The sequence below is a fragment of the Rana temporaria genome, chromosome 8 (genome assembly GCF_905171775.1).
Source record: "Rana temporaria chromosome 8, aRanTem1.1, whole genome shotgun sequence".
Lineage (NCBI taxonomy): Eukaryota > Metazoa > Chordata > Amphibia > Anura > Ranidae > Rana > Rana temporaria.
Window position 1 is genome coordinate 85996442 of NC_053496.1, and position 16153 is coordinate 86012594.

The window sequence follows — 16153 nt, forward strand, 5'->3', positions numbered from 1 at the left end:
TTGTCTTGCATACACTTGTGTGTGCAAGAACTTTTGTTGTCAAACATTTGTTGTCGGAAATTCCAACAGCAAATGTCCGATGGAGCATACACACGGTCGGATTTTCCGACAACAAGCTCACATCAAACATTTGTTGTCGGAAATTCCGACCGTGTGTACGCCGCATAACACATTTTCACACATGCTTTTGGGAGACTTCAGATGTGTTTTTGCAAAATTTAGTCCAGCTTGGAGACGTTTTATATCCATTGTATGTGTATAAAAAGACCAAATATGCAATAGTAATAATTTATTGTCAAACATCATGCTTACAAAGTGCTAAGTGCCAAAATCTTCCTTGTATGTGCTCCACCAAGTAAATATACACTCCACACTCACCAGAACACTGTGGTCAACAAATGATTTGGTTCTGATTTATGTATTGCCTAATGGTCACTTTGTTGGCCGCAGTGTTCTGGAGAGTGCAGAGTGTATATGTGCATGGTGGAGCACATATAAGGAAGATTCCGGTACTTAGCACTTTGAAAGCATGATGTTTGGCAACATATATTTTCTCTAAACACCTTAGCACCCAATGGAATAAATGAGGGCTTGTAGAGAGAGAGCCTTTTCATAAAATAGTATATTAATATATTTTAGTGATACTCTGCTAGCAAGCTGATACTAGTGGTTCACCAGCGGTGATCTTTCCCTTTTTGCATAACATGCAGACCCAATGGTCTATGTTTTATTCAATTTATTGTCATTATCTTTTATTAATTTTAAATCATATTATTTTTATTTTATTAAATGTATTTGTTTCATTGCACACAATTTATAATTGTTTGGTGACCAATTCAGCCACCTTTTTGCCCCAGGGATATCTTTGCTATATATCCCATTGCCCCTGCTCAGTTTTTGAGTTTAAAGCCTCTTTGGCTTATTTCTCCTTAGGATTTTGGTCCATTCATACAAATTCATGGTACTAGTCTTTTGTCCAGACCCTTCATTCATAAATAAATATTTCCCCGCCGTGTCCAATATTTAAGTCAGAGGATCTATGTCCCATCATAGACTTGATAAAGGGGGTGCTTACTTGAAGTACACGGTTATTAAATTTTTTTCTTTGTATTAGCGGAGATTGTCTCTTCAGGTTTTCAGGCCTGTGTTTATACTTTTATTGATGGTATGGTCCTTGTAACTTTATTACAGAAGAAGTCTGCTAGTACTCTGAGATGTTTGTGGCAAACACACAGCTTGCCCACAAATGTTTGCCTTGTTTTATTTGTGCAACTTGCCCTGTTTTATATGTGATTAGCACACAAAAACTTCCATTGGCACCCAGGGCAGCAATCACAAATTTTAGGGCCCCTTACACAGCTGGAGCAGAGGGAGGGAGGGGGGTGCTGACGAAAAAAAAAAACAAGTGTAATCTCTTCTCTCCTGACGGGAGATAATAAGTGGGGGGGGGGGGACCATCGGGCCCCTTACAGGTGTAATGCAAAACAAGAACAATGAGAGGGGGGCTGGCTGGGCCTGTAAGAGGCATTGGGGACTCTTAGCCACCTTACAGGTGTAATGCAAAAAAGAAAAAAAAAATCAGAGGGGGGCCAGCCGGGTCCCTGGGGACCATTGGGCCCCTTACAGGTGGAGTGCAAAATTAAATAAAAAAAATTGGAGGGGGGCTGGCCGGGCCTGTAAGGGGCCATGGGGACCATTGGGCCTCTTACAGGTGTAATGCAAAAAAAAAAAATACATTAAGAAAAAAAAAATACATAAAAAAAAACGTGAGGGGGCCTATAAGGGGCCCTGGGGACCATCGGGCCCCTTACAGGTGTAATGCAATTTAAAAAACGGGAGGGTGGCCAGCCGGGCCCCTGGGGACCATCAGGCCCCTTACAGGTGTAATGCCTGTACCCCCCTGATGGTGGCCCTGTTGGCACCTGCCCTATAGCTGAAGTCACTGAGCGAGAGAAAACTTGGAGAACCACCTGGGCTACAACATGCACACCACAGCTTAGACTACTACCGAACTCTGAACTAAAATTAATGAGTATTAGAACACCAGCAGTGACTACTGGGTTGAAGAAATGGTCCACAGCATGCTCCTGTTATTTTTTTGCCCATAACAGATGCAGTAACAGTATGCCTTACCGCTACCACTGCTGTCCTGCTAATCTAGGTTGTAATAGCTGTCCATGAAATAGTCTTATTGTTTTTTTGTCCCCCCAGCTGGATGAATGATTAACAGGAAAGCAACAGCGGTGGCCTTTGATGCAAGTTATTTATTCTGCCTTAAAAAAATCTGAAGCAGGCTATATGTGACCCACAGGCTTAGTTTTGAGCATTCTTACTCTAGATATTGTTGACTGGTGCACCTTTACTTCTGTCTCAGATTACAGGATTAGCTGGGCAAATGCAGCGTGGTTTTGATAGTGGTTGCTGCTGCTGCTGAGATCATTCTGAATTCTAGAGGTGCAGTTATGCTGCATTTGACCTGCAACAGAACTGCTTCAGCTGCTTTAGCTTTCACATAGACCTGTATGAGGGGGCATGGTTCTAAAGCAAACAAAAGCCTATTGACACAGGGCTTTAACATTTTAAACTTGCAAAAAAATCACCAGTCTGTACCTAGGACTTTAAGTAACACTAAGAATCCCTGGAAGAATGATCTAATTAAAAATGATGTGCATCCAAACTTATGTGCAGCATTTCCTTAAAAATCACAGTTCATGCAGTAAAACTTGCATTATATGGTTTTCGGATCTGTTGTCAAAAATTAAGTAGATAATAAAATGGTGTACATTTAGGACTGCAGACGTGTAAAGGAAATTAGGGCACTCTTAGTTTATCTGTTAATATACTAGATTAAAGGGAAAAAACATAGTAAAATAATTTTAAAGTAAACAAGCAGTGAGAAAAATCTTAGTTTACAGGGAATGTCAGGAATGAGGATCAAAGCGAACATTCAGAGTTCACACAGTCAAGCCAGATGTGGACATATACAGAGGTTAGCTATATTCTGTAACAAGAACTTAGAGCACATGTCATGAATACATGCATAAATGACTAAACCCTGGGAAAAAAGCAGCAACTCCACCTTAATTTAGATTCTGACTTTAATATAATTGTGAGAATTCCAATATTATAAGGTTTAACTTGTTTTTATTAGAATACACATTTACATTGTTAATGGCACCTCAAGCGCCTCCTATAATGTCATATCAAGATATCTGTCTGGAATTCCAGTTAACTGGATACAACTGCTTGAATTTTAAAGACCATTAAAACATCTATTGTGTATGTCATTTATTTTACAACAAACGCAGATTAAAAAGAAACATTCAGCAGACACCTGGTTTACATTTAAAAGAACAGAATGGTGCAAGAAAATAGTTTGACAAAGTTTTCAGATGCTCTGCAGTTCATGGAGTTTTCTTCAATGACAAAAATAATTATGAAATCTGGCAAAAGCATACGTTAGGGTTACAAACCCATTAGAACTAAAACAGTAGTGCTGTGCAGACCTGAAAGCAAACGACCTTCCAAAAAGTTTAAAGCAGACATTGCAGTAAAAAGCAGGGTCTACTTTATATATCAAGATATTCTACTAAACATAAAACAAAATGTAAGAAAAAAAGTTGTTAAATGGTCTGTAAAGGTTCTTTTATTTTTAATAACATGTTATACTTACCTGTTCTGTGCAATGGTTTTGCACCAAGCAGCCCCAATCCTCCTCTTCTGGGGTCCATCACCGGCTCTCTGGGCTCCTCCTCTTCTCTGTGTGCCACCATAGGAAGCTGCTTCCTATGCTGGCACAAGTTCGGGCGCAATCTCGAGTTGGGCTGTGTGCGTCTACACATACGGGGTGGTTTGGGCCCACCCCCTATATCCGTGTAGCCAATGGCACCTGCGTCCTGTGAAGAGAGTAGCGCTGTTGGTCTCAGGCACAGCGCTGGATCAAGATCAGGCTCAAGTAAGTATTTTTTGAGGCTGGGAGGGAGCTGCACATAAAAGGTTTTAAACCTTCATGAAGAATACATTAGGGTAAAAAACCTTTAGCCTTTACAACCACTTTAAATAATATACCCCCCCCCACCTTCTGCCTGCAGTGCCTATACATAACTGACGTCACAATCCTTACAGTGAGATCCTAGGGAATGCTGAGTAGCTGTACTAGAACATCTTCTGCAGAGATATTGTATACTTAAGCTTTCTCCAGGATCTTGCTGAAAGAAACATGATATTACACTATGTAGTAGCCAGGTGTACTACATTTTTCCCACTTTTTTTTTTACAACCACTCCAGCCTATGCTAACAGTTTTTTCCCCTTGCTTGGTGAAACCATTAATTCTAACTTAAATCTCCATTTAGACCCCTTGCACCACTGGTTCTGGTATGGGAGGACTGCTAATTCAGCACTTTGGTGGTGTCCAAAGACCATCTGTCCCCTCCCCTGTGATGATTTCAGACTTCTTTTCTCTCCTGAGAGAATTCAGCGGGCATACAATAGAAAGTGTCCACGTCACGCAGTCAGAGACGAGGACACTTTAAAGAAAGGAGGACACCAAACAGGAAGTAAACAGAAGAGGAGAAGACCCGGGACTGAAGTATCACATGAATGCTGCTTAAACCCTTCCCACCGACCACACACATATATACGGCCTCACGGAAGTGGGCTTTTTCCGTAGGGCTGCATATATGTGCATCTCCCTATGTGTTGGGAGCACGCTGAATAGCATGCTCCCAGCACAGAGACCGAGCTCTCAGGAGAGTCCCAGGTCTCGTACACCTGATCGCTGTGATAGCCTCTTATTGGCTATCACAGTGATCAGTCACTGTGAGCCCTCCCCTGTGGTTACTTACTCTTCTGAATGAAGAGAAAGATGCATTGTTTTGTCCTCTTCTTGCAGAAGAGGACAAAACAAACAAACCAAAGTAAAAAAATAAAGAATACAAAATAAACAAAATAATAAAGAAAAAAAAAAAAAAAAAGTAAGGTTTGCTAGGGTTAGAGCCGGTTCACACCGGGGCGACCTGGGATCCGACTTGAAGTCTCCCCAAGTCGTCCCAAGTCGTCCCAAGTCGCGCGGTTGAGAAAATCAATGGAAGTGAATGGAGCCGTCTTAATGTACACTACTTAAGTCGCTCCGACTTCAGAAAAGGTTCCTGTACTACTTCAATCCGACTTGTAGGCAACTTGTACCCATAGATTTCAATGGAAGTTGCCTCAGAAGTCTGATCACTGTCTTAACTGAAGCAACAATACAGGAAGATAACATACATTTCTCAGGCAAACCCCTCCCTCCCCCTCCCTCCCACAGAGCTGAATGTTGTTTGATTGGCCACTGGAAAGCCTCCTGTCCTGAAGGCGACTTGAAGTTGCCTTGTGCTGTCCTGGAGGCAACTTGAAGTTGCCTTGTAAGTTGCCTGATGATTCACTCCCAAAGTCGTGCTGGAAGTTGTGTTGCCCCTGTGTGAACCGACTCTTAGTGTTAGGGGTAAAGGTCACAGTCAGCATATTTTGGGTAGCATTTAAGATTTTTTTTTTAATTAGTAACAGTGTCAGTTAGTGTCAGTGTGTTTTAGGAGGATTAACCACATACCGACCGCCCGCCGTTGTTATACGTCGGGACTTTGAAAAGGCATATTGTTGTTATGGCAGCAGCTAGCTACCATAACCCCGGTATCTTCTTCTTCAGTGGGCGGTCCGCTTACAGATAAAAGTGGTCTCTGCAACGGATTTGCCACAAGATCACTTTTATCAGCGGCAGGAGAAGAAGGCCCCCCCTCCCGCCGCACTCCAGTGCCTCCGCCACTTACTGGAGGCAGTGGCGGAAACGAATGCGTCCTCTCCCGTCTGTGGTATGGAGCCGAGTGAGGGGAAGATGGCCCCCACCCGTCTCCATACCATTGCAGGCCGGAAGCAACATCAAAACATCACTTCCGCCCAAAGCTCTAAAAGAGAATTTAGTATTTAGATTTTTTATTGCATTTTTGTGTAAATATGAGATCTGAGGTCTTTTTGACCCAAGATCTCATCTTTAAGAGGTCCTGTCATGCTTTTTTTCTATTATTATGGATGTTTACCAGCTATTCCCTCACTTTGGAGAGATTTCCTCTCACTGCCTTCTTTGACCATGGACAGGAAGCAAAAAAAATGACAGGGGTTATAAACTTCCCTTACTCTAACCAAAATGGCAAAAAAAATGGATTTTTGTACTCACTGTAAAATCCTGTTCATGGATGGACACAGTTCCTTTATTCTTGACAGTAGGGTTTATATGCCGTCTATCAGGAGAGGACTAGGCAGACATGTTAAACAGTTAAAAGCATGTAACAGCAGCAAAGCTGAACAGTACCGCCCAGGGGGCGGTCCCTCTGGCTATAACCCCTCACTCTGCATCTAGCAGCTCAGTTTGTCAAAAAGCAGTACAAACATAAAAAGGAGGGGTGGGTTCTTGATAGAAGGGACGTCCCCAAGCAGTGTAAAAAAAACGAGGGGTGGGCACAGCAAGTAAACCAACTTCCCCCCAAAACAAACAGAGCTCCTCAACTGAGAAGTTGCAACCTTAAATGGCCGCCTGCAAAACTTTGCGGCCGAAACAAGCATCCGCAGATGCATGCTCATCAACCTTGTAAAACTTAGTGAAAGTATGAACGGACGACCAGGTCGCCGCCTTACACACCTGTGAGACAGACGATTGATTTTGGAAGGCCCAGGAGGCACATATTGCCCTGGTCAAATGCGCCGTGACAGGAAAGGGAGGCGCCCACCCTTTTAGGGCATAAGCCTGAATCACGATCTGTCTGATCCACTGAGAATTGGTGGCCGACGAGACCGCCAGGCCCTTCTTTGGACCAGCCACTGACACAAATAGTGAGTCTGACCTCCGAAATGGAGCCATAGCAGACAGATACACCCGCAGAGCTCAGACCACGTCCAAGGAATGCAAAGCAACCACTTTGGGGTGCGACGGCCGAGGACATAAGGACGGAAGCACAATGCCCTTATTTAAGTGAAAAGCCGAAACAACTTTCGGAAGAAACGAAGGCTGTGGGCGTAGCACCGCCTTATCCTTGTGGAGGATCAAGTATGGGGACTTACAAAACAAGGCCGCCAACTCAGAAACTATCCTGATGGATGTAATAGCCACTAGAAAGGCAACTTTCTGAGAGAGTGTCAAAAGGGGAATTTCTCTGACAAGGTTTCTGAAGTACAGAGAGCACCAGATTCAAATCCCATGGAGGTAATGGTGGTCAAACCGGAGGGGCCATATGTTGAACCCCAAGCACAAACATACTCACCAGTGAATGAGTTGCCAAGGGTCATTGAAAGAAGACAGTCAGGGCTGATATCTGCCTCTTAATGGTGCTCAAGGCAAGTTTTTGATCCACTCCACGCTGTAAAAACAGCAGGATCCTGGAAACCGAATATGCCGTGGACGCTACTCCATTTCCTCACACATAGAGATGTAGGCCTTCCACGTGCGATGATAGATCTTCCGAGAAAATTACTTTTGTGCCCTCAGCATAGTGGAAAATACTGAGCCCGACAGGCCTCGTTCCCTTAGTACCTGACTTTCAACAGCTATGTCGTTAAAGCCAGCGACTGTAAAGCAGGATGAAGTATAGGACCTTGCGACAGAAGGTCCTCTCGCATTGGCAGTCGCCAAGGAACATCCGCCACCAGGCGTACGAGGTCGGCATACCAGGGTTGCCAAGGCCAATCTAGGGCAATTAGAATCACCGGAATTCCCTTGGTCTCCACTCTGCGGAGCAGACGAGGAAGGAGTTTCAGCGGGGGAAAGGCATAGATTAGCCTATACTGTCCCCACGGAGCCACCAATGTGTCTGTCGCGTCCGCCCAGGGATCTTTGGACCTGGCCACAAACCTCAATACCTTCCGATTGAGTCGAGAAGCCAGGAGATCCACGTCTGGCGTGCCCCATCTCTGGCAAAGTAGCCAAAACACATCCGAGTGTAGCGACCATTCTCCTTGGTCCAGCATCTGGCGACTTAGGTAGTCCGCTTGCCAGTTTTCTACGCCCCGAATGTACACGGCCGACAGACCTGGCACGCTCCGCCCACCGCAGGATGTGAGCGACCTCCAATGTTGCAGCCAAGCTTCTTGTTCCTCCTTGATGGTTGACATACGCCACGGCCCTGACGTTCCTGAAGCCTGATCGCCCGAAGTTCCAGCACATTGATCGGCAGGCAGGATTCTTCCTGCGTACAGCGACCCTGTGTCGACTGTATGCCCCAAACACCCCCCCAGCCGGTCAGGCTGGCATCCGTCGTGATCACCGTCCAGCGAAAGGGAAGGAATGACTTCCCGGACTGAAGGGCCTGAGATCTCAGCCACCAGACCAGGGAAACCTTGAATAGCTGACTCACCCGGATTTGACAATCGAGGGACAACAGAGACTTGTCCCATTTGGACAGGATCTCCCTTTGCAAGACTCAAGTGTGGAATTAAGCATACGTTACCACCTCGAAGGTGGCTATCATGAGACCCAGGACTCGCATGCCCAGAAGCGCAGCGACGACCACCTGCGGGATGCCAACAGCTTCACCGCAGTCCGAAGACTCTGCAACCTTTCCAAGTGGAGAAAAACTCACGCCTCTGAGGAGTCCAGAATTAAGCCCAGGTATTCCAGGCGCTGAAAAGAGGGAAGAAAAGGAAAAGGCGCACCAGCCTAGTGTGTTACCGTTATATAATAATTTAATAGAATAAAAATGTAATAAAAAACTACTCACAATTCTATTAAATTGTTATAACAGTAACACACTAGGCTGGTGCGCCTTTTTCTTTCCTTCCCTCTTTCTTGCGATCAGGATATTCCCCATCCATGAAGGGCAGCAAGGCCATTGTTACCGTTTTTGTCACTTTTTCCATGGAACATTGACCGTTTGACAATCCACTTGTGTGCAGGAGTATTTGTTTTCTGTGTTTTAAAATTCCAGGTGCTGAGTCGGCACCAAAAGAGACTTCTGGAGGTTCAGTACCCAACCAAATTCTTGAAGGGTCTGACTGGCAATCGCCACATCCTCCTCTAATTCTGAGTCTGAAGCGGCTCTGAGAAGGAGGTCGTCCAGGTAGCCCACAATATCGATTTTTCGCAGTCTCAGCAGAGACAGAATCGGGGTGAGCACCTTGGTGAAAATCCTTGGTGCCGACGCCGGGCCAAAGGGGAAAGCCACAAATTGGTAGTGGTCATCCCTGACTGCAAAGCGCAGAAATCTGTGATGCCTGACATATATGGGGACATGCAAATATGCGCCCTTGACGTCCAAGGATGCCAAAAAATCCCCCGGATAGAGAGCAGCGACCACAGAGTGGACTGACTCCATCCCGAACCTTCGTACTTTTACAAAGGTGTTGAGGGCTTTAAAAACCAGGATCGGACAGACCCCGTCCTTCTTTGGGACTACAAACAGTATGAAGTAGAATCCCTGAAACCTTTCCGGCAGCGGCACAGGTACTATCACCCTGCGCCTCGGCAGGTCCTGCACTGCCCCAAATAGGGCTTTCCGACGAGCCGGAAGAAGATGAAGGTTTGAGGGAAAAAACCTGTTTGGTGGAAAGCAGGGAGGTCCATCAAGCTGAAAACTCGCAAAGGTGACCCCCCCCCCGAGAGGGGGGCAAACCTCCATGCTGTCGCTGATTTGTTCGCAGGGTTGTTTGGCTTGCAAACCCAGGGACGCTTTTGTCCCTCAGCTGGCCCTTTGTCGGCCTGGGAACGCTTACCCCAGTGACATTCTTAATGATGTCATCCAGCGAAGCTCCAAATAGCCTCCCTCCCTGGAAGGGTAAATCTGCCAGAGCCTTCTTGGAAGTCTGGTCCGCTCACCAGCATTTTAGCCAAATCAGGTGACGTAGTACCACAGCAGCAATGAGGCTCTGGAAACCAAGGAAGCTGTATCCAAGGCTGCATAGCAGACATACTGGTCGGCCAGTTCCACGCAGACTGGGGAAGCCTGTTGCTTCTCCAACTCACGGTGCAACAACTTTGCCCATTCTGTAAGTGTCTGTGACACCAGGGCCGTGGCCAATACTGGCCGCAATGCTGACCCCAGCATCGTGAACATGGACCGGGCCACCGCGAACATGCTGGGCCTCCGAGTGGAGGTCCCCCACATGGCAGACCACCCACACTAAGAGCGGACCCCGGGCACACCGCGCAGCCCCCAGCTAGGACCCTGAGCCCCCCCAGGAGGACCCCTGGTCAGGTACACAGCAGGCCCAGCCCATATACATGGGGAGGAGGGAAGGGACAGGGAGGGAAGAAAGGGAGAGTAAGAGACCCCCTAATCAACCTAAGGAATGCCCAGCTGTTCCATCCTGCCGAAACAGGAGGAACGCTACTTACCCGTCCTGCGGGGACTGCTGACAGACCCATCAACGAGCAGTACGGAGTGGCTGTCGGCCATGGCCCACTGTGACTCGGACAGCAGTAGCCCCGTCATATGTGTGCCCCGAAGCATAGCTCACCGGCCACCCCTAGAGCAATGGGGTATGTCGTCGCCGACCCATCGCGTAGCTAAAGGTCTGCGCACGCTCGATGGCCGGACTGCCGGCCGGACTGCCACAACCGAGGTGTCCATCTTTAGTGCCAACGGTCCTGTAAACGATAACGGCGGTCTCCGCGGCGGGATCGCCGTTAACGGTGGCGGGAGAGGGGGCCCCCCTCCCGCCGCTCTCCCACGCCCTCCGCCGCTTACCAGAGCCGTCAGTAGCGGCGGAGGCGATCGGGTCCGTTCAGCACCTGACTGGCGTTGCGAGTGAGGGAAAAATTTCCTTCACCCGTCCCCATAGCTCTGCTGGGCGGAACCCACGTCAAAACGTCAGTCCCGCCCAGCGTCTTAAAGCAACATTTTTTTTTTTGTCATTTGAAAAAATGACAGTTTCAATTTTTTTTTTCTTGCATTTTAGTCTAAATAGGAGGTGTGAGGTCTTTTTGACCCCAGATCTCATATTTAAGAGGACCTGTCATGCTTTTTTCTATTACAAGGGATGTTTCTATTACAAGCGGTGATCGGTGCTTGTAACTTCCCCACGCACTGATCACCGCCGACAGTACAAGTATTGGATGAAGCATCGGGAGCATTTGCCCGAGTACAAGTACTTGGGCAAATGCTTAGTATCGGTCCTGATACCGATACTAGTATCGGTATCGGGGCAACCCTAATCTAAACCATTTCATTGTAGCCCTGGCTGTATTTTTAGGGTCGTTGTCCTGCTGGAAGGTGAACCTCCACCCCAGTCTCAAGTCTTTTGCAGACTCTAACAGGTTTTCTTTTAAGATTGCCCTGTATTTTGCTCCATCTAATTTTCCCATCAACTCTGACCAGCTTTCTGGAAAAGCATCCCTACAACATAATGCTTTCACCACCTTGTTTGATGGTGGGGATGGAGTGTTCAGGGTGATGTGCAATGTTAGTTTTCTGCCACACATAGCGTTTTTCTTTTAGGCTAAAAAGTTGAATTTTGGTCTCACTCTCATCTGACCAAAGCACCTTCTTCCATGTTTGCTGTGTCCCCCACATGGCTTCTTGCAAACTGCAAATGGGACTTCTTTCTTCTTGCCACTCTTCCATAAAGGCCAGATTTGTGAAATGCACGACTAATTGTTGTCCTGTGGACAGATTCTCCCACCTGAACTGTGTATCTCTGCAGTTCCTCCAAAGTTATCATGGGCCTCTTGGCTGCTTCTCTGATTAATGCTCTCCTTGCCCGGCCTGTCAGTTTAGGTGGACAGCCATGTCTTGGTAGGTTGGCAGCTTTAGGATTCAAACAAGGAAAACACTGCTTCAGGCGAGCAGTCACTACAGTCCAAATGCGCTGGGTGCAAGCCACGGACTGCTATCGATGATCAATAGGAAGAAAAGAGCTGCAAACCACAGGAATGTTACAACGATTCTAATCCAAAATAGCAAATGACAGCCAGCAAAGACAGAGTGTCTGAACCCAGGAGGTGACGTGTGCGTTTTACACTGACCTCAGTTCTTCAAACCATTTCAAGAAGCATTGAGGTCAGTGTGAAATGCACACAACACCTCCTGGGTTCAGACACTGTCTTTGTTTGCTGTCATTTGCACTTTTGGAATACATTTTTTGGAGCGTTCCTGTGGTGTGCAGCCGTTCTTTTCTTCCAGGTTGGCAGCTGTGCCATACTCTTTCCATTTTCAGCTGATGGATTGAACAGTGCTCCATGAGATGTTCAAAGCTAGGGATATTTTTTTTTATAACCTAACCCTGCTTTAAATTTCTCCACAACTTTATCCCTGACCTGTCTGGCATATTTTTTGGCCCTCATGATGCTGTTTGTTCACTAAGCTTCTCTAACAAACCTCTGAGGGCTATACAGAACAGTTGATTTTATACCGAGATTAAATTACACACATATGGACTCTATTTATTAATTAGGTGACTTCTAAAGGCAATTGGTACCACTAGATTTTAGTTAGGATTATCAGAGTAAAGGGGGCTGAATACAAATGCACGCCACACTTTTCAGATACTTATTTGTAAAAAAAAAAAAAAAAAAAAATTAAAACCATTTATCATTTTCCTTCCACTTAACACTTATGTGCCACATTGTGTTGGTCTATCACATTAAATCCCAATAAAATACATTTACATTTTTGGTTGTAACATGTCAAAATGTGAAAAAATTTCAAGGGGTATGAATACTTCTCAAGACCTCCAATACTTCCCAACTTCAATGCATTCTGAATGACTGACATGGGGAAATCACAGGATGAAGAAGGTATAGTGATACCAGAACTAATCACCTGCATGCTTATTCAAAGTCAAAGACTCAAAAGACTGCAGCCATTAGAGCAGCATGACAACCAGGCAACCAGCATTAAAGGAAGGACTCACAGTGACAGCCTTCATGTTTTTCTCATCACAATTTTTCTTTCATTTTATATTATGTGGAATGCAATAGGAATGTTAACACTCAAAAACTCTAAATGTTTAAAGAACCTGAAGCAGGGAGATTTTACAAAAGATAAGTCAGCAGAAGTTTTATGAGTGGGCAGCCATTATGCAAAACATTGTGAAAATGGGACTGAAAAAAATATTTGAACATGAAAAAACATTAACCTTTAGAGATTAACATAATCACACAAAAGGACCATGGTTTCCCTGTACAATCTCATACTTTGTTTATGCACATAACATTTACAACTGCCCAATGTGACCACTTGCAATTATGTACAAATCTGTTACTTCTGACTCCTCAGGTTATGCTAAACGTATGGCACAAGACAGCTTTCAATTTTACACAGCTTAGGGCTTGTGTTGCATCCTATTTAACGAGTAAATAAACTATGCTTCCTCTGGCTGTTCAGTCTCCTGCTTTGAGGCATTTCTTGCAAAAACTAGGTCTACCTAAAATACATATTTTTAATGGGAATAAATGCATTCTTACAATTGATCATGCAATGGCTTGCTTACCATCTGTTTGGTAGTTTAGAGCAACCAATTGTATTCCATGGAGCCAAAACATAAGAGGATGTGGATTTGAAGAGTCAATCCGTGTAGCAGCTGGATATGTTCTTAATAGTTGATAAGCAGTGTGCTGAATCAACTTCTGTGAATAACGTCTACACAGACGCTTAGCAGCATTTTCATTCAGCGATGAGATGTGGTAGCACCGAGGAGTCCGGATAATGGCACTCAGTGATGTACTTGGATTGAATGGAGGTGAGCATGGCTCCTCCCAACTCTGCCTTGTGTCGGCTATGCCTGCAAATAAATGTTTAATTTCAGAAGGTGATCTAAGGCTTTTCCTTTTACCCACACCATTGCAACAGAAACACATACAATTATGTAAGTACAGTTAAAAAAATTAATAGGATCGTCTCAATTACACTTGCTTTTTTAAAATACTTAGTTACCTTGTAAAGCCCAACCTCAGACAGCCTTTGGCTATATACACATATACCGTTGAAGGGCACTTAAAGGAGTTGTAAAGGAAAAAAATGTTTTGCCTAAAATGAATGTCTGCAAGGGAGACAGACAGAATAGTGTAATGATTCTGTTAAAAAACGAGTAAATACCTATTAAATTCCTTCATCTATATCACCTCCGGCATTCTAGTTTCTGTTCTCTCATTCACTTCCTGGTTTGCGGCGCTCGTTCATATAAGAACTACATTTCCCAGTATAAATTGCGACACGCCCAGTAATTCACACCTCCTTGAAGTCTCTAACACGTAGAGAGCGTCCTGCCGCACAGATGTAGTTCCCAGGAGGGGACGAGCACGTCACTGACTACCGCAGTAAATCCTCCCTTCACGGTGGTCAGTAAAATCAGACAAGCAGGAAGTGAACAGAACAGAGAAGAAATAGAGCAACTTTTGAGCAAAAACGAACAACGAGGAAGTGAAAAGAGGAATGTCTGCAGGTAAAGGATGCTTATTATGAAAAACATTTTTTTCCTTTACAACCCCTTTAACATAACCGACTTCTAAAAGATATGTTAGACGAATATTACAATTTAGTGATTTTTTTTTTTTATTAAACCCATGTTGTAATGGAATATAACATCAAAAAGGCATATAATGCGTCATGGAATACAGCCACTTCCCCAATATTAGAGCAAAATGGAATATACAGCAATTACCTCTTCCAGATGTTTTGGCCAGTGTTGTTGTTTCCCCGGGGCTTGTTCTACCAGGATTGTTGCCAAAAATGGACTTCCTGCTTTTTCTTTCCTTTCCTCTGCCAGATCCACAAGGATTTAACGTTGTAAGGCCTGTTCCCATAAAATTAAGACTAATGAACCAAACAAGCAGACCAAGAGGGCATGACATTTTCCGTAGCCTTTTTAGATGATGTTTTATGGAACTGAACCAGTCTGTCCTGTGCAATACTACATCACTAATCTCCCACCCATATCTTCTCCATGAAGTTTACATATTCACCAGTCCAAGAAAAATACTAACTTGATACAAGAATACACTGAGCAAGGGAAACATGTTGTGATAACTATAATATAGCTGTGATTTGGGACACCAGATCAATAAATGTTTTATCTGGGAGGGACATTTGGGAGGCTCAACATATGTAGGTTATTAGACATATATTGTATTACGTACCTGACACTAAACCAAATTCTTTCTCCATTTTAAAACATTTCATTTTCAAGGCATGTACAAATTCAAGGGTCACAGATATTCAATCTATGCACTTTTATTATCCAGTTTATATATCAGTCTCTTTGCTTTTAGTTCATTTAGGCTGGGTTCACATATATGCAAATTGGATGAAGCTTTCCCCGCATTCAATTCGCATGACAGGCGAGGATGACCAGGATCTCAATTGAGCCAGTTTACACAGGTCTGGGGTGGCCAAGGTCCGGATTGCAGAAGGGTCCTGTGCGTCTTTGGGTCTGGTTCAGGTACGAATTCAGGCAAAAATTTGGACCTGAATCAGTGTACAGAAACGCACTGGACCCCATGTGAACCATGGCCAGACATATGTGAACCAGGCCTAAATGTATCCAAAAACATTATTTTACCCAGTTGAAACACGCTTCTTGCACACCATACACTGGCATTAGGCTCCATCCTCTCACCATCATAACTGCACCAGTTCCTGTTCATACAAAAGGTTTATTGATCAATACTTAGTATCACCCAACCCCTCATGTATCCTGACACCACATTTTAACTAATAATTAGAGCAGTCCAGTTATGTATTATAGTACATAATACAAAGGGCTATCATCACCACTAAATACCAACACATGATTACAAGTGGCCTTTACTTTCTAGCCCAATAACTAATAAATGGGTGTCATTAGGCAAGCCATTACCTGGTTATTGAGGTAAATAACATAATATTTAAATCTGACCATGGGCAGCATAGGGCCTTCAGAAATGTAGACTTGATGTGTGTCAGGCAGCACATCCCTAAATACAACTGACCTATAATGTTGAACCCATTGGGAGAGCGGGCAAACTGCAAATGTCTTTGATGGAAAAACCTGAGCTGGCAGTGTCTTGGGTGCACCCGAGCCATAATGTGTGTCACAATTACTTAAAAAAATAACAGGTAGAATTGGAGACCTTCCTCAAGTTAAACAAATCAGAAATCTTTACAAATATGACTGGTGAATAATGTCTACATTTTCTTTTTTTAGGCTTTATTTCTTCT

The 16153-nt window shown here is 44.5% G+C and overlaps 1 protein-coding gene across 5 annotated transcripts in view; it reads right to left on the reverse strand.

The window, feature by feature from the left end:
• PLCE1 (phospholipase C epsilon 1) overlaps positions 1-16153 on the reverse strand; it is a 509323-nt gene that overhangs the window by 68169 nt on the left and 425001 nt on the right. For all 5 annotated transcript variants that reach the window (XM_040362142.1, XM_040362141.1, XM_040362144.1 and 2 more), the window contains 2 exons: positions 14619-14750; positions 13449-13739 (listed from right to left, as the gene is read on the reverse strand). In XM_040362142.1, the coding sequence (XP_040218076.1) occupies positions 13449-13739; positions 14619-14750 (423 nt within the window). The remainder of the gene's footprint in view (positions 1-13448; positions 13740-14618; positions 14751-16153) is intronic.